At 47.8% G+C, this 23,953-nt stretch overlaps 1 protein-coding gene across 1 annotated transcript in view; it reads left to right on the top strand.

The window, feature by feature from the left end:
- The first annotated feature begins 1,152 nt into the window (after positions 1-1,152).
- Positions 1,153-23,953, top strand: part of GPATCH8 (G-patch domain containing 8) — a 128,375-nt gene continuing 105,574 nt past the window's right edge. The window contains exon 1 of the mRNA XM_068261842.1: positions 1,153-1,244. Within this exon, the coding sequence (XP_068117943.1) occupies positions 1,197-1,244 (48 nt within the window). The 5' untranslated portion in view covers positions 1,153-1,196. The remainder of the gene's footprint in view (positions 1,245-23,953) is intronic.

The raw sequence follows: 23,953 nt of genomic DNA, 5'->3' as shown, positions 1-23,953 counted from the left end.
CGGCGGCTTCATCTGTAACATTGCCGACGGCTTAATTTAATGTCATTCTGTTACGGGCCTATTACATTACATTTGTTCCAAGATACACTTTTGTTACGTGACTATTAGTGTAATTAGCGCCACCTATCGGATGCGCCCGGCTAACGGAAAAGTACCAAAAGTCATTTAGGGCTCATTTTACTCTGGAAAAAACATACGTCTTATATGTCTATGTTTTCACATATTTTACATTTTACAATTTGTCGCCATATTGCCGCTTTCAGCGTCCCTCTTTCTCATCTGACAATGGTGGGAGGTGTGCTGAATGCTGTATGGGCACCATTATATTATTCCTATTCTAGTAGAACACTAGGAGGTGGAAGACCAGGATTGTATTGTTTTCTGTAGAGTCACCACAAGCAGAATAATGAGAACCTGCACTGTAACAATCACACTGCTACAAGACACACACTAAGGGCTGGAACCCACAGGAGCGCTTTTGGCAGCGTTTTGGCAGCACTGCGATACGCTAGCAGTTTGCCAAAACGCTCAGCTGATAATGGATGGGGCAACTTCCACAGGAGCGTTTGCGTTTCTCAGAAACGCAAACGCAGGACCTGCAGCATTTTGGGAGCGTTAGCGCTTCAATGTAAAGTATTGAACCGCTAGCGGAAACGCTCAGCAAAACCTAAACTGAGCGGTTTTGCTAGCGTTTTGCGGTTCAGCACACTGTAACAAAATGAAAAATAATTAACAGGACCAATCAGGATAAAAACGCAAAACGCAAAACGCTAGGCACCCGCTGGGGAAAAAAATACAATGTTGCAAAACACGACCAAAAACGCGCATGAATCCGCTTGCAAACCGCTCTGACAAAACGCTAGCGGTTGCGTTTTGCGTTTGCGCTTTGCAGTGGGTTCCAGGCCTAAGCGCTTTATGTCCTATGGGAGAAAAGCGCTTTACAAATGTTATTGTTATTATTATCCGCAATGTATCCATATGTAGCAGCAGCATCGCTGGGCACGTGCAGCGCGAGGACGGCGGCACATGACGTCACCAGTGCTAGCAGAGGACAAGAGGGAGGAGCCACTGCCGTGCGCATGACGTGCGGGGAACAGCTGCGTGCCCCCGTCCTGGAGGCGTGGCTAGCCCGTACGTCCCCATACGAGTGGGCGGAGTCTGACGTAGGCGATTGAGGAGCCCGCAGACGCAGGAAGATGGCCGCGGATAGGTTTTCCCGGTTTAACGAGGAGCGAGACTTTCAGGTACGGCCGCAGCGCGGCTCCCCGGAGGGGGCGGGAGATGGGGAGGAGCTGCGGGGAGGGGAGGAGCTGCGGCTTCCACTGACACCCCCTTATATACCCCCCTGCGCCTCACCTTATCTGACCCGGCCAGCTGCACACAAGCCCCGCCCAGCGGAGACTGAACCCCAATATCCTCACCTGACAGCTGTGGCCTGGATGCAGCAGTGTGACCCCAATATCCTCACTGCCCCCCCAATCCCTGTCCCTGTGTATGAGCAGCAGTGTGACCCCAATATCCTCATCTCCCCCAAATCCCTGCTCCTGTGTATGAACAGCAGTGTGACCCCAATATCCTCATCTCCCCCAAATCCCTGCTCCTGTGTATGAGCAGCAGTGTGACCCCAATATCCTCACTGTCCCCAAATCCCTGCCCCTGTGTATGAGCAGCAGTGTGACCCCAATATCCTCATCTCCCCCCCAATCCCTGCCCCTGTGTATGAGCAGCAGTGTGACCCCAATATCCTCATCTCCCCCCCAATCCCTGCCCCTGTGTATGAGCAGCAGTGTGACCCCAATATCCTCACTGCCCCCCCAATCCCTGCTCCTGTGTATGAGCAGCAGTGTGACCCCAATATCCTCACTGTCCCCAAATCCCTGCCCCTGTATATGAGCAGCAGTGTGACCCCAATATCCTCACTGCCCCCCCAATCCCTGCCCCTGTGTATGAGCAGCAGTGTGACCCCAATATCCTCATCTCCCCCCCAATCCCTGCCCCTGTGTATGAGCAGCAGTGTGACCCCAATATCCTCACTGCCCCCCCAATCCCTGCTCCTGTGTATGAGCAGCAGTGTGACCCCAATATCCTCATCTCCCCCCAAATCCCTGCCCCTGTGTATGGGCAGCAGTGTGACCCCAATATCCTCATCTCCCCCCAATCCCTGCCCCTGTGTATGAGCACCAGTGTGACCCCAATATCCTCATCTCCCCCCCAATCCCTGCCCCTGTGTATGAGCACCAGTGTGACCCCAATATCCTCATCTCCCCCCAATCCCTGCCCCTGTGTATGAGCACCAGTGTGACCCCAATATCCTCATCTCCCCCCCCAATCCCTGCCCCTGTGTATGAGCAGCAGTGTGACCCCATTATCCTCACTGCCCCCCCAATCCCTGCTCCTGTGTGTCTGCACCAGTGTGACCCCAATCCCTGTGTATGAGCACCAGTGTGACCCCAATATCCTCATCTCCCCCAAATCCCTGCTCCTCCTGTGTGTCTGCACCAGTGTGACCCCAATATCCTCATCTCCCCCAAATCCCTGCTCCTGTGTATGAGCAGCAGTGTGACCCCAATATCCTCATCTCCCCCCAATCCCTGCCCCTGTGTATGAGCACCAGTGTGACCCCAATATCCTCATCTCCCCCCCCCAATCCCTGCCCCTGTGTATGAGCAGCAGTGTGACCCCAATATCCTCATCTCCCCCCAATCCCTGCCCCTGTGTATGAGCACCAGTGTGACCCCAATATCCTCATCTCCCCCCCAATCCCTGCCCCTGTGTATGAGCACCAGTGTGACCCCAATATCCTCATCTCCCCCCAATCCCTGCCCCTGTGTATGAGCACCAGTGTGACCCCAATATCCTCATCTCCCCCCCCAATCCCTGCCCCTGTGTATGAGCAGCAGTGTGACCCCATTATCCTCACTGCCCCCCCCAATCCCTGCTCCTGTGTGTCTGCACCAGTGTGACCCCAATCCCTGTGTATGAGCACCAGTGTGACCCCAATATCCTCATCTCCCCCAAATCCCTGCTCCTCCTGTGTGTCTGCACCAGTGTGACCCCAATATCCTCATCTCCCCCAAATCCCTGCTCCTGTGTATGAGCAGCAGTGTGACCCCAATATCCTCATCTCCCCCCAATCCCTGCCCCTGTGTATGAGCACCAGTGTGACCCCAATATCCTCATCTCCCCCCCCCAATCCCTGCCCCTGTGTATGAGCAGCAGTGTGACCCCAATATCCTCATCTCCCCCCAATCCCTGCCCCTGTGTATGAGCACCAGTGTGACCCCAATATCCTCATCTCCCCCCCAATCCCTGCCCCTGTGTATGAGCACCAGTGTGACCCCAATATCCTCATCTCCCCCCCAATCCCTGCCCCTGTGTATGAGCAGCAGTGTGACCCCAATATCCTTATCTCCCCCCAATCCCTGCCCCTGTGTATGAGCACCAGTGTGACCCCAATATCCTCATCTCCCCCCCAATCCCTGCCCCTGTGTATGAGCACCAGTGTGACCCCAATATCCTCATCTCCCCCAATCCCTGCCCCTGTGTATGAGCACCAGTGTGACCCCAATATCCTCATCTCCCCCCAATCCCTGCCCCTGTGTATGAGCACCAGTGTGACCCCAATATCCTCATCTCCCCCCCAATCCCTGCCCCTGTGTATGAGCAGCAGTGTGACCCCAATATCCTCATCTCCCCCCAATCCCTGCCCCTGTGTATGAGCACCAGTGTGACCCCAATATCCTCATCTCCCCCCCAATCCCTGCCCCTGTGTATGAGCACCAGTGTGACCCCAATATCCTCATCTCCCCCAATCCCTGCCCCTGTGTATGAGCACCAGTGTGACCCCAATATCCTCATCTCCCCCCAATCCCTGCCCCTGTGTATGAGCACCAGTGTGACCCCAATATCCTCATCTCCCCCCAATCCCTGCCCCTGTGTATGAGCACCAGTGTGACCCCAATATCCTCATCTCCCCCCAATCCCTGCCCCTGTGTATGAGCACCAGTGTGACCCCAATATCCTCATCTCCCCCCAATCCCTGCCCCTGTGTATGAGCACCAGTGTGACCCCAATATCCTCATCTCCCCCCCAATCCCTGCCCCTGTGTATGAGCACCAGTGTGACCCCAATATCCTCATCTCCCCCCAATCCCTGCCCCTGTGTATGAGCACCAGTGTGACCCCAATATCCTCATCTCCCCCCCAATCCCTGCCCCTGTGTATGAGCAGCAGTGTGACCCCATTATCCTCACTGCCCCCCCAATCCCTGCTCCTGTGTGTCTGCACCAGTGTGACCCCAATCCCTGTGTATGAGCACCAGTGTGACCCCAATATCCTCATCTCCCCCAAATCCCTGCTCCTCCTGTGTCTGCACCAGTGTGACCCCAATATCCTCATCTCCCCCCAATCCCTGCCCCTGTGTATGAGCACCAGTGTGACCCCAATATCCTCATCTCCCCCCCCAATCCCTGCCCCTGTGTATGAGCAGCAGTGTGACCCCATTATCCTCACTGCCCCCCAATCCCTGCTCCTGTGTGTCTGCACCAGTGTGACCCCAATCCCTGTGTATGAGCACCAGTGTGACCCCAATATCCTCATCTCCCCCAAATCCCTGCTCCTCCTGTGTGTCTGCACCAGTGTGACCCCAATATCCTCATCTCCCCCAAATCCCTGCTCCTCCTGTGTGTCTGCACCAGTGTGACCCCAATATCCTCATCTCCCCCCCAATCCCTGCCCCTGTGTATGAGCACCAGTGTGACCCCAATATCCTCATCTCCCCCCCCCCCAATCCCTGCCCCTGTGTATGAGCACCAGTGTGACCCCATTATCCTCACTGCCCCCCCAATCCCTGCTCCTGTGTGTCTGCACCAGTGTGACCCCAATCCCTGTGTATGAGCACCAGTGTGACCCCAATATCCTCATCTCCCCCAAATCCCTGCTCCTCCTGTGTGTCTGCACCAGTGTGACCCCAATCCCTGTGTTTGAGCTCCAGTGTGACCCCAATCCCTGTGTATGAGCAGCAGTGTGACCCCAATATCCTCATCTCCCCCCCAATCCCTACACCTGTGTATGAGCAGCAGTGTGACCCCAATATCTTCATCTGCCCCCCAATCCCTGCTCCTGTGTATGTGCAGCAGTGTGACCCCAATATCCTCACTGCCCCCCAATCCCTGCCCCTGTGTATGAGCAGCAGTGGGACCCCAATCCCTGTGTATGAGCAGCAGTGTGACCCCAATATCCTAATCTCCCTCCAAATCCCTGCCCCTGTGTATGAGCACCAGTGTGACCCCAATATCCTCACTGCCTCCCCAATCCCTGGGTATGAGCAGCAGTGTGATGCCAATATCCTCACTGCTCCCCAATCCCTGTGTATGAGCACCAGTGTGACCCCAATATCCTCACTGCTCCCCAATCCCTGTGTATGAGCACCAGTGTGACCCCAATATCCTCATCTGCCCCCCAAATCCCTGCCCCTGTGTATGAGCAGCAGTGTGACCCCAATATCCTCACTGCCCCCCAATCCCTGTGTATGAGCAGCAGTGTGACCCCAATATCCTCATCTGCCCCCCAAATCCCTGCCCCTGTGTATGAGCAGCAGTGTGACCCCAATATCCTCACTGCCCCCCAATCCCTGTGTATGAGCAGCAGTGTGACCCCAATATCCTCATCTGCCCCCCAAATCCCTGCCCCTGTGTATGAGCAGCAGTGTGACCCCAATATCCTCATCTCCCCCCAAATCCCTGTGTATGAGCAGCAGTGTGACCCCAATCCCTGTGTATGAGCAGCAGTGTGACCCCAATCCCTGTGTATGAGCAGCAGTGTGACCCCAATCCCTGTGTATGAGCAGCAGTGTGACCCCCAATCCCTCTGTATGAGCAGCAGTGTGACCCCAATCCCTGTGTATGAGCAGCAGTGTGACCCCAATATCCTCATCTCCCCCCAAATCCCTGTGTATGAGCAGCAGTGTGACCCCAATCCCTGTGTATGAGCAGCAGTGTGACCCCAATCCCTGTGTATGAGCAGCAGTGTGACCCCAATATCCTCATCTCCCCCAAATCCCTGTGTATGAGCAGCAGTGTGACCCCAATCCCTGTGTATGAGCAGCAGTGTGACCCCAATATCCTCATCTCTCCCCAAATCCCTGTGTATGAGCAGCAGTGTGACCCCAATCCCTGTGTATGAGCAGCAGTGTGACCCCAATCCCTTTGTATGAGCAGCAGTGTGACCCCAATATCCTCATCTCTCCCAAATCCCTGTGTATGAGCAGCAGTGTGACCCCAAACCCTGTGTATGAGCAGCAGTGTGACCCCAATATCCTAATCTCCCCCCAAATCCCTGTGTATGAGCAGCAGTGTGACCCCAATCCCTGTGTATGAGCAGCAGTGTGACCCCAATCCCTGTGTATGAGCAGCAGTGTGACCCCAATATCCTCATCTCCCCCAAATCCCTGTGTATGAGCACCAGTGTGACCCCAATATCCTCATTTCACATGACAGCTCTGGCCTGGATGTCCTTTTTGTGTCTGCACCAGTGTGACCCCAATCCTTGTGTATGAGCACCAGTGTGACCCCAATATCCTTACTGCCCCCCCAAATCCCTGTGTATGAGCAGCAGTGTGACCCCAATATCCTCATCTCCCCCCAAATCCCTGCTCCTGTGTATGAGCACCAGTGTGACCCCAATATCCTCATCTGCCCCCCAAATCCCTGCCCCTGTGTATGGGCACCAGTGTGACCCCAATATCCTCATCTGCCCCCCAAATTCCTGCCCCTGTGTGAGTACCAGTGTGACCCCAAAATCCTCACTGCCCCCCAAATCCCTGTGTACGAGCAGCAGTGTGACCCAAATATCCTCACTGTCCCCAAATCCTTGTGTATGAGTACCAGTGTGACCCCAATCCCTGTGTATGAGCACCAGTGTGACCCCAATACCCTCATCTCCCCCCCCCAAATCCCTGCCGCTGTGTATGAGCACCAGTGTGACCCCAATATCCTTATCTGCCCCCCAATCCCTGCTCCTGTGTATGCGCTCCAGTGTAACCCCAATATCCTCATCTGCCCCCAAATCCCTGCTCCTGTGTATGAGCACCAGTGTAACCCCAATATCCTCATCTCCCCCCAAATCACTGCTCCTGTGTATGAGCACCAGTGTGACCCCAATATCCTCATCTCCCCCAAATCCCTGCTCCTGTGTATGAGCAGCAGTGTGACCCCAATCCCTGTGTATGAGCACCAGTGTGACCCCAATATCCTCATCTCCCCCCAAATCCCTGCTCCTGTGTATGAGCACCAGTGTGACCCCAATATCCTCATCTCCCCCAAATCCCTGCTCCTGTGTATGAGCAGCAGTGTGACCCCAATCCCTGTGTATGAGCACCAGTGTGACCCCAATATCCTCATCTCCCCCCAAATCCCTGCTCCTGTGTATGAGCACTATTGTGACCCAAATAACCTTTCCTGTTTGTTGATACTCTTTTCTTTGTTCTGTTAAGTAACAGCGCGCCGTTCACTGTTATGATTACTGTATATAGAAATATAATTTTCAGCTGTGCACCAAACGCATTGTCCAGTATGTATGCATCAGTGTGACCCCAGTATCCTCTTCTCAGGGCTAACACTCACAGCTTGCAGCACTAGGGCCTCAGGTTCAGACCTCTGCCAATGCGTTTATGAAGTCTGTATCTTCTCATGTTTACGTGGCTTTTTCTGGGCGTTCGTGTTTACCTCCCCACCCCTAAAATACTCCTGGTACATTAATTGGTCCCCCCTTTCCCTCCAAAAAATGGCTTTAGGTGTACAGACAGTAGTTAGACGTTATGCTCATACTGTGGTAGAGGTTTTGAGTCCTTTTGAGGGACAGTTATGGTCTGTACACTCACACAATGGTTGTCACCCAAAGGGATCAGGCCTCAGTCCCTCAGGCAACAGTTTGCGTGCCTAGAGTTGTATTATTGCAGAGCAATGTGTCTGTTGTTATTGAGAGGAAGGCTGATGAAGCGTCTACTAGTAGGGTAGGGAGAATAACAATGTGCACCTGCTTAAAGGATACCAGAAGTGACATGAAGAGATAGACATGGGTATGTACAGTGCCTAGCACACAAATAACTATGCTGTGTTCCTTTTTTTTCTTTCTCTGCCTGAAAGAGTTAAATATCAGGTATGTAAGTGGATGACTCAGTCCTGACTCAGACAGGAAGTGACTACAGTGTGACCCTCACTGATAAGAAATTCCAACTATAAAACACTTTCCTAGCAGAAAATGGCTTCAGAGAGCAAGAAAGAGATAAAAAGGTTCAATAGTTGATAGATTTTAGCTCTGGCATACTTCAATGAATGTGTCATTGAGCAAAAACAATAAAACCGTTAAAACTTCAAAAGTAGATTTAAACATAAAACTGTGGAATATCTTAAAAAGTCATTTTTAGGAGAAGGAAGATAGATGCAAGTGTTTTATTTCATTCGTTTATTTTCGCCTCGGGTGTCCTTTAAGTCGTTTAAAGGTCCAATGTTGGTGATATTTGAAGTAAACCCAAGCCTTATAACAAAAAAAAACCAGATACTTGCCTAAGAAGAGGCTTCCTTTACCCTCCTGCTGCTGCCTGGGACGTCTTTATGTACGCGCTCCTTTTCATGCGCGATCGCTGCATGCTGCACCCGCATGAGTACAGGCACCTCTGCGCAGTAGATGTTACGTGGCTGCATGAAGAGGAATGCAGCCACGTAACATCCGATTAGCTCTTGTTGGATAAGTTTCTGTCGTCCGCCTGTGGCAATGGTGGATGTGGAAAGCCTCTGCAGGCTCATCTTAGGCACGTATCAGCATTTTAATATATTTTTCACCTTGGGTCCACTTTTCACAAGTTTGGGGGATACCAGTACACATGCTCAGTTTTCAGCCAAGGACAGCCGCCTCAGCCTAGTTTAATAGAGCATGTATGCATACCATTAGTGGTGTGTTTGATAATCAGAATCGGAAAAACATTTATTCGCCAAGCATGACTGGGTCGTTCCCAGGATTAGGATTGGCACTTAAGCCTCATCTACACGCGTAGTTGAGGTTCCGATCCGGTGGCTCGATTAGCCGCTGGATTGCCTCTTCTGCGTCCCCACCGCGTCTTCACTCGCCTGCCCGCGCGTGTGCCGTATTCGATACCCGCTCGTCCCCGCGCCGCTTATTTTCCGCTCGATTCCCTGCCATTGTCCCCTCGTGGGGAACGAGCAGAGAATCGGCGGTAGCAAGATCCGACCTGTCGGATCTTATCAATCGAGCCGCATTAGCGGCTCGATTGATAAGCCACATTGCCGCCTCATCTACGCGTGTAGATGAGGCTTAACATGGCTCTGAGTAGAAACAGGAATATAGATCGTACACAAATCACAAAAAAACTGCAGTGACAGCCGGATAAATTGTGAAAGCAGTCGTTTCACTAGACAGTCTACTTGGTGTAGTGGCTGCAATCTCAGGAGGGGGAGAAAGTGAGGGGAGTAGGTGCTGGAGGTGTCAGGACATGGAGCGAGTTCAAGAGGTGTACTGCCGAGGGGAAGAAAGAGTTCCTATGTCTTGAAGTTCTGGTGGAGATGGCCCGAAACCTGTGGCCTGATGGTAGACATGTGAGGAAGCAGTGGCCATGGTGTGAGGGGTCCTCAGCAATCCTCAACACTCTAGTGCTTAATCGGGAGGGGTGGGGGGGAGGTCCAGTGAGAAGGGATCTCCCTAGGAGTTATTGTGGAAAATGTCAGTGCTATATAATCTAGGTCCCAAATACAGCCTCCTCCTGCTTACTAGTGTGACCCCAATATCCTCATCTGATCTGTGTGGATATTACCCTAAAATATCATCTGCTAGTTCAAGCACATAACAGAGGGATATGGCTGTTTCCTTATAAACAATACCAGTTGCCTGGCAGTCCTGCTGATCACTTTGGCTGCACTAGTGTCTGAATCACGCACCTGAAACAAGCATGCAGCTAATCCAGTCTGACTTCAGTCAGAGCACCTGATCTGCATGCTTGTTGAGGGACTGTGGCTGAAAGTATGAGAGACACAGGATCAGCAGGAGAGTCGGGCAACTGGTATTATTTTAAAAGGAAAAATCCATCTCCTTCTCAGTTTAGGTTCCCTGTAATATAAGTGTAGTATGTATGGCAACACATTTCACAAGGCTTCATGCTGCTTCGAAGCCATATAGTGTAGCTTTGTCTTTCAAAGTTTAAATACCTCCTCTTTTTTTAGAAAAAGTAAAAAAAAAAAAAAAAAAGCATAAGATCTGACTTCTGTGGCCTGGAATGCAGAAACCCTGTGATATCGGTTGTCATGTGGCCTACAGTTGTTGGAACTGCCAAATTGTAAGCATTCCTTCCACATAGATTTATACTTTTATCACTTTTATCTAGGTGGACTGATTCTACTGGTTTTTCAGCTCTTCTGTATACGATTACCAGTGTGATCCCAAAATCCTAATCTCATTTGTCTCCCGATACTTACTGTTAAAGAGGAACTCCAGTGAAAATAATCTAATAAAACAAAGTAGTACTTAAATTATAATATATGTATAAATGATTTAGTCAGTGTTTGCCCATTGTAAAATCTTTCCTCTCCCTGATTTACATTCTGTCATTTACCACATGGTGATATTTTTACTGCTGGCAGGTGATGTCAGTGGAAGGAGATGCTGCTTGCTTTTTTGGCAGTTGGACCAAGCTGTAAACACCTGTTATTTAGCACAATACTGTGGGAGGGATTTCACCACAATATCTGCCATACAGCGCCCCCTGATGATCCGTTTGTGAAAAGGAATAGATTTCTCATGTAAAAGGGGGTATCAGCTACTGATTGGAATGAAGTTCAATTCTTGGTCATGGGTTCTCTCTAAATGAGTACTCCAGTGTTAAAGAAAACCCGAGGCGGCATACTGAAATCCTAATAGGACCCAGAGGCATGTCATGGGCACGATGTATCGCCGCTGCCAGCCCCCCCTGTGCTCTGCTGTCCCCCCTTAAAAGATCGCCAGGCTAGCGACAATCTGCTAGTCTGGTGTAAAAACAAGGAACACCAAGAGCCCCAATAGTGTAATATGTACTGGTAAATGGTTACTAGATAGAGTAAATATTAATACTCACAAATCAGGGTTACCATTAGGCAACCACTGTAAAGGCAGGTGGGGAGATTTTCCTGACCCCACTCAGGAATAAGAAGTCGCTCTCTGTAGATGAGAAAAAGGGGGTTCAACCCTCCACCCAGGGTGGACTCAATATTATGCAGGAGAACAGAGGCGCCAAAAGGATAAAAGGAAGCTAAATGAGCTTAAAAACCAAATTATTGGTAAATAGAGGAGGCAGTGGTGGACTTACCTCCTCCAAGTAGACACACAACGACTGTAGTAAACACAGTCAATATATTTTATTTATGAACTCCAAATATGCAACGCGTTTCGCAGGTTTGATCCCGCTTCATCAGGCAATAACAACGGAGCAATAGCATAGGTGGTCAGTAGAAGAGCCAGGCACCTCTGGGGCACTTCTGCTTGTCTGCTATGTTTATGTAAGGCTTGTAAATCAGCCTCGTAGAATCTCCCCCTCGATAACACGCTCTCCCCTCCGCCTCTGTTTAGCTTCCGCCGATAGGAAGCCAGCAGAGGAGTACTTCCTGGGTCCCAGCTTGGCTTCCTATGTCCCTTGTGAAGTTTGGCATTTAGCTTGCACGCATAGTATTTAGGTTTAGTTGGTTGGCGTGTGTGTACATGCTTGTCATGTAAACAACTTGCTATGTGGCTGGTCATGTTGTGCAGTTGCATTAAGTTGGACGTGTGCCTTAAGGGCACATTCACACTTAAAAGAGCAAAACCGGTTTGCGCTATTAGCGAGGTAAAATTACTGTACACTCCTGTGATTCAAAGCCATTGCGATAAGCACTGTATCACGATCGATTCTGAATTGCGGCAAAATGCTGTAGGGAACACATTTTGGCGATTGCCACTAATTGCAAAACACCTGCAATCGGCGGCAATCGCAGCAGTGAGATCACTGCCATAAAGTTATTACTACGCTAACGCTTCGACCATTAGCGAGAATCACCCGCTAATTGCTTATGTGAGAACAGGCCCTTACAGCTCAGTCTTCATGCCATCACAGTATTTGCTGCGCCAGTTATTTGAACAGTGCAACAAATGATTACTACCACCTATGGAGTGACTGTGGAGTTGGTACAAAAGTGATCTGACTTCAAGTACTAAGTTTATGAAACCACAGACTACAGGTTACCCACAATTGTCTGACGCCTTGACTCCGACTCTTTAATCTAATTTTTACTAGGGCTGTGGAGTTGTTACAAATATTATCAGACGACTCCGTTTATGAAACCACCAACTCTGACTCTAGGTATCCAAAATTGCTCCGACTCCTTGACTCTGACTCCACAGCCCTGATTACCACACACTCTGTCACACTTATGCCTGTTTCACACGGATGTTTCAGCCGCAGTGTCTTGGTCAAATGCTGCTTTTTTTGTGTTGTTTTTTTTGCGAGTGTGCAGAGAAGCATTTGAGAGCTTTCACCTTCACGGGGATACGGAGGTGCGGTGGTAAACTACTCTGGAAGCAACCTCTTGGCTCAAAATAAAAATAGGCATAAAAATGTGGCATTTGCGTGACCTGCGGGGTATGACAGTACTGGCACTACCCATTCATTTGAGGGGAAGCACCTAAATGACAAGCGATTTTGCCTGCAGGTACCTGGTGTCGGAGGTTTCATAAACTGAGGAGATGAAGACGGATGACTGTTGTACCCGCTTTATATTTGAGGAGTCGGAGCAATTTTGGGTACCTGGAGTCGGTGGTTTCATAAACTGAGGAGTCGGATGAGTTTTGTACAGACTCCACAGCAATGATCATCTGGCAAGTGAATACAGTGATTCCAGCGCAGAAGATTTGGGCGCACAGGGAGTAACTTCGGTGCCGTCAGAAGACGGAGCTGAAGTTACTATTAAAACGCAATAATTCAGCATCCAGAAATCGCTGGAAGCAGAGTTATTTCATTCCCCACAATCCATGGCGGCCTGGAGGGGGAATAGTATTTAACGCGGCCGGGACTTGTGCAGCAGCAGCATCAGCCATATACCGGCTGTATCCTGCGCCCAAGTCTCCCGCGCTGATTACTCTCCTGTGCCCTGGCAAGTGTCTGTGTGAAGCGGGCCTCACTTGTACCTTAAAGGGGAGCAATACAATATGTTGATATGCTTGAGGAAAAAAAACATACTTGCTCATCTTGTCCCTTTAAGACCAGCACAGCAAACTGAACCTTTTAAAAATTACCCTTTTTATTTTTATTTTTTTATGCATGTAGAATTTTACTTTCAAATGTCTTCTTTGCATGGTCCTTGTTGCTGCCTACAGACAACCAGGCTGCACTTTAACCCCTTATTATATAATGTTTGACTCGTCTTCTTGTTCCTGGAAATGTTTTGTAAACACCTTCAGTAGCAGGTTTTCTGTGTGTTCAGAGATCAGCTATTCTGTTCAAGTTCTCAATATTGTTCTTAATTTGACCATATTCTCAAGTACATTTTGTCTAGTATTTATATTTAATCTAATAAACTTTAAAAAAAAAAAAATTCCCAACTTTGAATAAGGCTCCGTTCACACCTAAAACTGCAAAACACTAGCGATTACCGCTAGCGTTTTGCAGGAGTGATTTTTTCCTGCAATTAGCGGTTCTATACAATAATCGCGATTGCTCCGGAGTCGCCGGCAAACCGCTGCATGTAACACGTTTGCGGTTAACGCTAACTGCAATCGCAGCAGTGAGAACACTTCCATAGTGTTAAATGGGCTAGTGGTTTTTAAAAGCCGCCAGCTGTTTGCGGTGAGCAGGAATGGCGCGATTCTGCTCAAGTGAGAACGAGCCCTAAGTAATGGTCTCTGAACAGTGCTGGAGGCTTTTTGTGTTCCACCCCCCCCCCCCCCCCCACACACACACACACACACACACACACACACACACACACACACACACACACACACACACGGGCTTTGCAGGAAAAATGTTTGCTTTCTGTGTTGTGCTTTTTTACAATATTCAGTCTTAGAATTTTGTACCTTGTGGTAAACTTAACGAACCATTGCCTGATCAGCAGCCACTCAAAACATTGAGGCAGGAAGAGGCGGGATTATTATGTTAGAAAGCAGAAGCTGATTTTTGAATCATAAAAACATGGCTGAATATTCATCCACAATTTTTAGTTGTCTGGCTTCAGAAGCACGTTTATAGCATACATTATTATTATTTATTGTATTTATAAAGCGCCAACATATTACGCAGCGCTGGAGAATAAATACATACAATGATACAAAATTGTATACAATGAACAGAGGCGCCAAAAGTATAAGATTAGATTAAATGAGCTTAAAAACCAACTTAAATGGCAAAATTGAAGGAGGAAGTGGTGGTCTTACCTCCCTCAAGCAGACACGACAACGACTGCGATTCAGACAGTCAAACACATTTATTAGGAACTCCAAAAAGAAATGCAACGCGTTTCGCAGGTTCAACCCCGCTTCATCAGGCAATGTAGGGAGGAGTATCAAACAATCTGCACAAGGATTCAAATTAAGCGCCTCTGTGAGGAGCTTAATTTGAATCCTTGTGCAGATTGTTTGATACTCCTCCCTATATTGCCTGATGAAGCGGGGTTGAACCTGCGAAACGCGTTGCATTTCTTTTTGGAGTTCCTAATAAATGTGTTTGACTGTCTGAATCGCAGTCGTTGTCGTGTCTGCTTGAGGGAGGTAAGACCACCACTTCCTCCTTCAATTTTGCCATTTAAGTTGGTTTTTAAGCTCATTTAATCTAATCTTATACTTTTGGCGCCTCTGTTCATTGTATACAATTTGGAGTCCACCCTGGGTGGAGGGTTGCTACCCTTTCTTCCTGTCTACAGAGAACGACTTCTTAATCCTGAGTGGGGTCAGGACAATCTCCCCACCTGCCTTTACAGTGGTTGCCTGCTGGTGACCCTGACTTGTGAGTATCTAACAACACAAACTTATTGCCACCTTGTCCAGTACGAATTACACTATTGGGGCTCTTGGTGTTCCCTGTTTTTATACAATGATACAAGGATGACATACATAGGGTTATACAACATAGAACAAAGTTAAACATGCTAATTGTTCAAAATACATGATCGTGTGATATGGGCTGGATAGGTCTGCCCAGTAATACAAGTACAGGCTGTCATAGGACAGGAGCACATGATCCTGTAGAATACACTAGGGAGTGGAGGACCCTGCCAGAGGCTTACAATCTAAAGGGAGGGGTGGAAACACTAGGGGGGGCTGTTAAATATTCCTTAGAGAGTTACTGTGTGGTAGGAGGTGGGTAGGCCATCATAAAGAGGTGGGTTTTGAGGGCTTTCTTGAATGTGTTGAAAGAGGAAGCAAGTCTGATGGGTGGTGGAAGGGCGTTCCAGAGGGTGGGGGCAGCTCTTGAGAAATCCTGCAGGCGGGCATGGGAGTGTGAAATGCATGGGGTGGTGAGGCAAAGGTCGTTGGAGGATCGGAGGGGGCGACCTGGTGTATACCTGTGAACAAGCTCCGAGATGTAGGTAGGGCAGGTTTTGTGCACAGATTTATATGCCAGGCATAGAATCTTGAAACTTATCCTGAAACGGATAGGCAGCCAGTGCAGGGATTCACAAAGGGGAGATGTGGATTAAAGAGGAACTTCAGCCTAAACAAACATACTGTTATTAACCACTTTGTCCTCCTTGACGTATAAAAACGTCAAGGAGGACAGGCGCGCTCCCGCGCGCTCCCGTGGCCGATCGCACGCGTGCACGCGCACTCCCGGCCGCGGAGTCGGTAGCCACGGAATCAATGTATCGGGCTGGGGAGCCCGATCATTGATTCCTCTCCCCCGCTGAAAAAGCGACAGCTTCTCTCGGAAGCTTCGCTCTTTCTGAAGCTGTGTCCCTCTAAGCGTACATTGTACGCTTAGAGTGACGTCATGTAAAAAAAATCGAGATTGCCATCTTGTGGCCAAAAAGTAAAACTACAAGCAAATACCCAAAAACATTACACTACACCAATATTTCCCCAAATAAAACACTTTTATATCCCACCCTCCCAAAAATGCCCACATAAAATGTTTAATAAAAAACAAACAAAAAAAACATTACTATAAAAAAAAAAAAAAACATAAATATTTACCTAAGGGTCTAAACTTTTTAAATATCTATGTAAAGATGAAATATTTCTCTCTATTGTTTTTTATAAGCTTGTAAATAGTGATAGATGCAAAACGGAAAAAATGCTCTTTTATTTCCAAATAACATGTTGTCGCGATACATTGTGATAGGGACATAATTTAAATGGTGAAATAACCGTGACAAATGGGCAATAACAATACGTGGGTTTTAATTATGGAGGCATGTATTATTTTAAAACTATAATGGCCGAAAACTGACAAATAATGAATTTTTAAATTTTTTTTCTTATTCTTCCTGTTAAAATGCATTTACAGTAAATTGGCTCTTAGCAAAATGTACCCCCCAAAGAAAGCCTAATTGGTGGCGGAAAAAACAAGATATAGATCAGTTCATTGTGATTAGTAGTAATAAAGTTATAGGCTAATGAATGGCAGGTGAACATTGCTCGGATGCATAAGCTGAAAACGACTGAGATGTTAAGTGGTTAAGTTACATTAGTTATGTTAATTAAAATAGATAGGTAATATAATCTCTTACTCACCTGTTTTAAAAGAACAGGCAAAGATTTCATGGGGGGCAGCCATCTTTTTGGTTGAAAGGAGGTGACCGGAAGCATGAGACACAGTTCCAACTGTCCTGTGTCCTGATCACTCCAAGTTGCTAGGCAACGAGAACATCCTCATCAGAAATCCTATTATGCTTTGCGCAGTATCGGGAAAAATGCCTGTGCAGATTTCTTTGATGGGGTGGAGCTTAGCTTCTGTGCAGCTAAAGATGAGGCTTGGGTAAGAAACACAAAGTTCTGATGCTGTAAAACTGTTAAAGAAACACAAAGCCTAAGTGCTGCTGAGTAGATTTTTAGTCTGGAGGTTCACTTTAAGTATAAAGGGCAGGTCTTTGTTTGAGTGGAAGAAATGCAATTTTTTCTTAAGCCTGTGCTTCTGCCCCACCAATAGTGAATGTTTTATAGTAGGCACGTCACATTGCTGAGACCTCAATTACCCCACCTGTGAATGTATGAGGTTGGTGGGATTTGGGCATATTCGGGAGAGCCATATCTCTATCGCTCGGATGTAGTATGACGGGTCAGTAGAGAATCATTCTACAAAATTAAAAAAACTATTGCCAATGATGGGGAAAGTCAAGGATTATCATTGATGTAGACCGATCGGTTGGTGTTATGCTGGGCATACACGGAGCGTTTGCTCCTTATCAATCGAGCCACTGATGGCTCGATTGATAATATCCGACCGGTCCGATGACCCGCCGGATAGATTCCCCGCTCAATCCCCATGGCCGGACAATAGCGGGGAATCGAGTGGAAGATGAGGAGCGCCGGCGGGGACGAGCGGGAATTGATGCAGGCGCCGGCGGGGATGAGCGGCTCGATCCGGCGCATAATCGAGGCCGTGTATGCCCAGCATTAGTAATTGAAAAGTTGTGCGTATTGAACGATAAACGATTGCTCTATTCATACACCTTGCACATAGCTAATAATGCATTTACGGGTCCTCAGCTTAGAACTTCCGCTAACGATACAATCGGAAGACCGTTATTGTGCTGTTATTTGATACAAACGTGCTCTGATGCCATTTGTCCATCACAATCTGTCAGGAGCTTGCTTGGTTTACACTGGTGACAGTGTGTTTATGGAGCTGTTCACACTATACCCTGCTGCTTTGTGCTGCATTTTAACCCAACATTGCCATCTGAATTGCAGTGTCTATTCTTTTTGTTACTATCAACTGCAAAGTTCTCTAGCGACTGCAGAATGTGTGGATGTTGCGCTCTGTGTGACAATGGAGAACTGAGAATGCCCTATTTTCACGCAGTCTGTCCTGTTCTCCTTCTCGCAGTCTGTCCTGTTCTCCTTCACGCAGTCTGTCCTGTTCGCTGCTATGTGATTTGATTTAAAGTGCAACTGTATTAGCTGTACTTTGTATAGTGTAAACTCAGTCCTTCCCCTTCATCTTCAACCATGTGACTGCTTAAATTACAACTGTAGTGAGAGGTATATGGAGGCTGCCATAGTTATTTCCTTTTTTCCATCATAAAAATTTTTTATTGATAAACAGCATGAGACATTATATCACCTACAGAGCAAGTTTTATATACATAATCTATAATGATAATAATACCAGGGGTAATCTCCTTATTATCTAGATAGAAAAGCAGCGCTCCATAGTGCATTACTGCATAAAAAGTTTTTAATCGCAAGATAAAAATGTACTCACAAGATGCAAGTCAATATACGCTTGTCAGCGGGCGAGCACCTCTAAACTTCCCCTTGGCGGTTCATCCTTCCGCTTCTACGTCCAGCAGTGCGTACTCCGATCGGACAGGTGCTCGTCTCGCTAGGGGGTGGGCAGGGTTGGGTCCTGGCGTGCCTACAGTGTCATTACACGTTTCGGCGCTTCAAGCCATGGCGTTTTGAAGTTACTGTACACTGTAACAAAATTAAAATAGAAAGGACCAATCAGACTTAAACCGCTAATCGCTACACAACCGCTGGCAAATTTATACACTTTTTAAAATCGCTCCCTAAACCGCTCAAGAAATCACTTACAAACTGCTCATACAAAACGCTAGCGATTGCGATTAGCGATAGCGTTTTGTAGTGAGTTCCAGGTCTTAAAGAATCAGGGCTGTGGAGTCGGAGTTTGAGTCGGAGTCGTGGTTTCAGAAACTGGGGAGTCTGATTCGGAGTTGGAGTCGAAGATTTTTGTACCGACTCCACAGCCCTGTAAAGAATACCAGTTGCCTGGCAGCTCTGCTGATCTATTTGGCTTCAGTTATGTCTGAATAACACCTGGAACAAGCATGTGGCTAATTTTGTCAGATCTGACAATGTCAGAAACGCCTGATCTGCTGCATGCTTGTTCAGGGGCTATGGCTAAAAGTATTAGAGACCGGATCAGCAGGACATCCAGGCAACTGGTATTGCTTAAAGTTGGCCTGAACACTTGCTCAGGACAGAAGGAAAAGAAAACACCCTGTATGTGTTTAGAGAGTTTAGCCTTTTTATTTCCCCCTCATCTGTAACTAATCACAAGTGTAATTTGATCTGTTTTCAGATGGCTGTCTCAGCAGAGCAGCTAATTTGTAAACACAGGCTGTTAACCCTATGCTTGCTTCCATGAAAGCAGGAAGTAGACACACTGCAGATTTATTGCAGGATTTGTATCAGCTGTAACAAAAATGTTATGTTCTTCCTTAACTTTTTAGAGCAGAGATGAAGTTTTGAGTTCTGGTCTGCTTTAAAGAGACTCTGAAGCGAGAATAAATCTCGCTTCAGAGCTCAAAGTTAGCAGGGGCATGTGTGCCCCTGCTAAACCGCCGCTATCCCGCCGCTAAACGGGGGTCCCTTCACCCCCAAACTCCCCACTGCGACACTTGATCGCAGACTTGGTCGCTCCTGGAGGCAGGGCTAACGGCTGCAGCCCTGCCTCCAGTCGCGTCTATCAGCGGCGCATTGCCGCCTCTCCCCCGCCCCTCTCAGTGAAGGAAGACTGAGAGGGGCGGGGGAGAGGCGGAGATACGCGCTGACAGACGCGCGTGGGGCAGGGCTGCGGCGGTTAGCCCTGCCCCAACCAGGAAGCGCTCCCCCGCTGCACCGAGGGGATTTGGGGGATCAGGGACCCCCGTTAAGCCGCGGGATAGCGGCGGTTTAGCAGGGGCACACGTGCCCCTGCTATCTATGAGGTCTGAAGCGAGATTTATTCTCGCTTCAGACTCTCTTTAAAAGATAACAAACATATGTAGTCAGTCCCTTGGCCCACTTCCCAATGTATCGTTGCAAATGTACAAACAAATAATGCGCTGAACCTTAGGTGATTGTACATTTTATAATGTGCGGAATCTTGCCTGATTGGACATTTACACACTGTAGAGTAAATATTTATGACAGCTTTCGTTGCACTTCAGAGGTTTTGCTTCTTTCAGCAGATCTTATTCTGTGCAGTGTTACTAAATAAAGAGTCCCTGTAAACAGGAAGTGCGCTCACAGAATAGAATGTTATTTCTAGTGTGTAGTTTCACAGTTTTGCTTGAGGGTGTTCAGAGTTCAGATACTTATTTTTGCCATGGTGGTGATTTACACCTGATCCGCATGCTTGTTCAGGGGCTGTGGCTAAACGTATTAGAGATGCAGGCGAGTCAGGCAACTGGTATTATTTTAAAAGGAAAAATCCATATCCTCAGTTTAGATTCCCTCTATAGCAGTAGGATCAGCCATACTATGGCAGGGGGAAAACCACATATATAGGTAGATAAATACTTGATATACTTACATAACACATATATTATACTGTCCACGTTTTGATTTCAGTGAATGTTTATATAGTAAATGAAGGGAATTCTGTTCCTGGTGGGAACCATGTCTTTTGCCCACAGTTTGAGGCTAAATCCTGATGTCATTTCTGCCCTTAGTTTTTTTTTTTTTCTTTTCTCCTCCAATCACCAAGTCACCTCAGCCTTAGGGCTAGTTCACACTTGCTTTAAAAACGTATCCGTAGCTACGTTTTTTGTCCCGGACAAAAAACGTAGCCACGGATACCAATGTTAAAAATAGGAACAGCACACACTCAAGTTAAAAACGTATCCGCGTGCGATCCGCGGAATACGTTTTTAAACCCGGAACGCAGAGTCCGGACTTGCAGCATTTTTCACGGACCCGTATACACGTACGGGTAGTGAAAATCAATGGAGAAACGGGCCTCCCTCTTCACTGACATTTTGGGACACTGGAAACGGATCAGTTTCCAGTGTCCCTTGGTGAAGGATGGGGCCGCCATGCTGGAGGGAGTAGCAGCCAGGACGGGGGGCTGCGGGCAAAGCAGCGGCCAGGGGGGTCGCCTCCCCCCCCCCTTGCTCACCTGGGTGCCCCCCGCCCCCGCTCCCCCTCCAGCTCGCCCATAATGTAATAAATTGTACCTAAGGAGGTTCGGCGAGCCGGGCACTTCCGCCCACACCGCTCGAGTCACTTCCTGCGATGCCGCTCACTGACATACAGTGGGCGGCATCGCAGGAACTGACTCGAGCGGTGTGGCCCTAGCCTTACTTGTAAACACAAGCGAGCAGAGGATCATGTTTCTTAACAGTTTTGCGTAAATTATCTTACAGAACAAGCGACACCCATGCTAACCTAGAAATAAAAAACACCTATATAAGTAGTTAAATACTTCTTCTACTTGCATAACAGATGTATTGTGCTATCCACGTAATGATTCCTGTGAATTGTATAAAGGAAAAGCAGAAAATCCTATTCTAGGTAGTGGCCATCTTGCCAAGCTAATGCTGACATCATATCCTCCCTGACTCTTGTCTCCTCCCCCCCCTCCCTTCTCTTGCTCATTGTGTATTCATTAGCTGCCCTCCTCCCAGAGTCCTTTTTTTTTTTTTTTTTTTTTTATTCACACATCCAATCACTGAGTCACCTCAGCCTTGCTTGTAAACACAAGTGATCAGCTAGGCAGGGAAATAAATGGAAGAGGAGGAATATATTATAGATACAAAGAACCCCCAGCATGCAACTGTTTGGCACTGACTACTAAAGGGCCAGTGCTCCTTAAGTATGTGATAACTCCAAATCATAACAGCAGAAAAAGTTTTGTATGCAGGATTAGCATCTTTATCACTTAATACACTCAGACCAGTTGCTGTTGAAATTAGATTTTTATGGTGACAATCCCGCTTTAACATTTGCACCAATTTTATATTCGTAGCATCTCATTGAGCATTTGACCACGATTACGCCTGGCTAATGGAAAATATAAGTTGTGAACGGCTGCTTTCTGCATCTGCTCGTCCCCCCCCCCCCCCTCTTTCCTTTTGCCATCCCCGTCTTCTGCACCTGTCTCTTTAGTATTTTGTGTGTAAGCCTCAGTGTGTGTTGTCAGGCGGCAGGGTAGCAGCTGTCAGTCCTCAGAGGGTTCCTCATCTTCAGGGTAGTCCTGCAAGAAGCGTTAGACCTTTTCACTGAGTACCATTGTCTGAATAATGTATCAACGCGCGACTGTAGTTCAGGAAATATGAGCAGAGAACAAGGCTAGGCAGCCTGACATATGTGGATTGCTTTTTATTTATTTATTTTTTTTTGCTTTCAAGAATCCCAGAAGCTTCATCTTAGGCCTAGAACCCACTAGAAAGTGCAAAATGCTATGGCAATCACTAGCAATTTGTGATAGCGTTTTGCAAGTGATTTTGGGAGCGATTTCCGTGCTCCTAATCAATTCATTAGAATCGAGACGCTCCCAAAATGCTGCCTGTTCTGTGATTGAGATTTCCTGAATCGCAATCGCTGTAGTGGAATTGATCCCATTCATTTACATTCGCAGAGCATTTAGGGAAATGCCTAGCGATTGAAAGCGCTCCCTAAATGCTCTAAAAATCGCTCTAGTGGGTTCCTGGTCTTAGACCCATAGAGAAAGTACTCGGGCTGGTAGATATCCTTAGACATGTTGACATGTTGTAACTGAACATCTGAGAAGGTCTATTGTCTAAGTAAAGCAGGGCTTACTTATTGTCACATGTGGGTGTTTTTGCCCACTTTGACGAAAATAAAGTGATGTTGAAAAGGCTTTAGTAAATGTAACTACAGGTAGTCCCCGACTTACGAACGTCCCACCGATACGAACAGCATGATTCTGTGTTTCCATGGGAACAAACCAAAAATGTTTCAAATTGGACTTGTAGTTTTTGAGAAAATCTATTTTAAAAAAATTCAAAGAAAAAATGGCTTTTAAACTTATATAAGCAGGTACAGAGGGCAGAGGTGACACAGAGGGGGACACCGGAGGTACAGGGGGCAGAGGTGACACAGAGGGGGACACTGGAGGCACAGGAGGGCACAGAGGAGGTACAGGGGACAGAGGTGACACAGAGGGGGACACTGGAGGCACAGGGGGGAACAAAGGAGGTAAAGTGTATGTGTGTATATATATCTGTCTATTGTGTTACAGTATACTACAAGTTTTTATTACATTGTGAATTATCTGCACTCCAGTCTTGATTTATCACAGTTCTCAGGACATGACAGGCAGCTCCCCCCCTCCTCAGACAAGCTGAAATTAAGAGCAGAGACCTGTCTGATTAATAAAGCACACACACAGAGCCTGTAGGGGGCGTGGAGGGGGCGCTCATAACTTTTCCCTATCACAGCAGAGGCAGTGCATTCCTCTCTGGCTCGACAAGGCTTGACAAAGAAAAAATTAGATATATTACAGAGACAGTGCAACTAGAAAAGGCTGCAGTAAGCCAGACCACATTAGAACAGGTATAGGAACTTGTAGAATAGAAGAAAAAAGGCTGAACATTTTGTTAGTCTCTTTAAAGGAAACATCTGAGCTACTAAAAAAGAGATCTACATGCCTGGGGATTCTCCTCGCCCTGGCAGCTGATATGTCCCTCGCCACAGCTCCGGTGTCCTGGGATCCCCTCCGTTCCAGATGCCTTGCAAGGTCACCGCTGGCTCAGAAGCACTGCGTCTGCGCAGAACACTCCAAACCACGTGGGCGTGACCCAGAGCGACGCTTGCGCAGTAGATGCCGACCTTGCCAGGAATGTAGGGGATCCCGGGACTCCGGAGCTGCGGCGAGGGCACAGGGCGGCCGCCATGGTGCTGGAGGAAGCCCCAGGCAAGTAGATCTCATTTATTTATTTTTAGCAGCTTGGATGTAACCTTTTAAAGAAAGAAGTCGTGTATAAGGGCTCTTTCATATCTAGAGCTATTCTCCTGCACGCGTTATATGCCCT

This window comes from Hyperolius riggenbachi, chromosome 12, assembly GCF_040937935.1.
Source record: "Hyperolius riggenbachi isolate aHypRig1 chromosome 12, aHypRig1.pri, whole genome shotgun sequence".
Classification (NCBI taxonomy): Eukaryota; Metazoa; Chordata; class Amphibia; order Anura; family Hyperoliidae; genus Hyperolius; species Hyperolius riggenbachi.
This window is presented reverse-complemented; position numbering and strand designations above follow the sequence as displayed.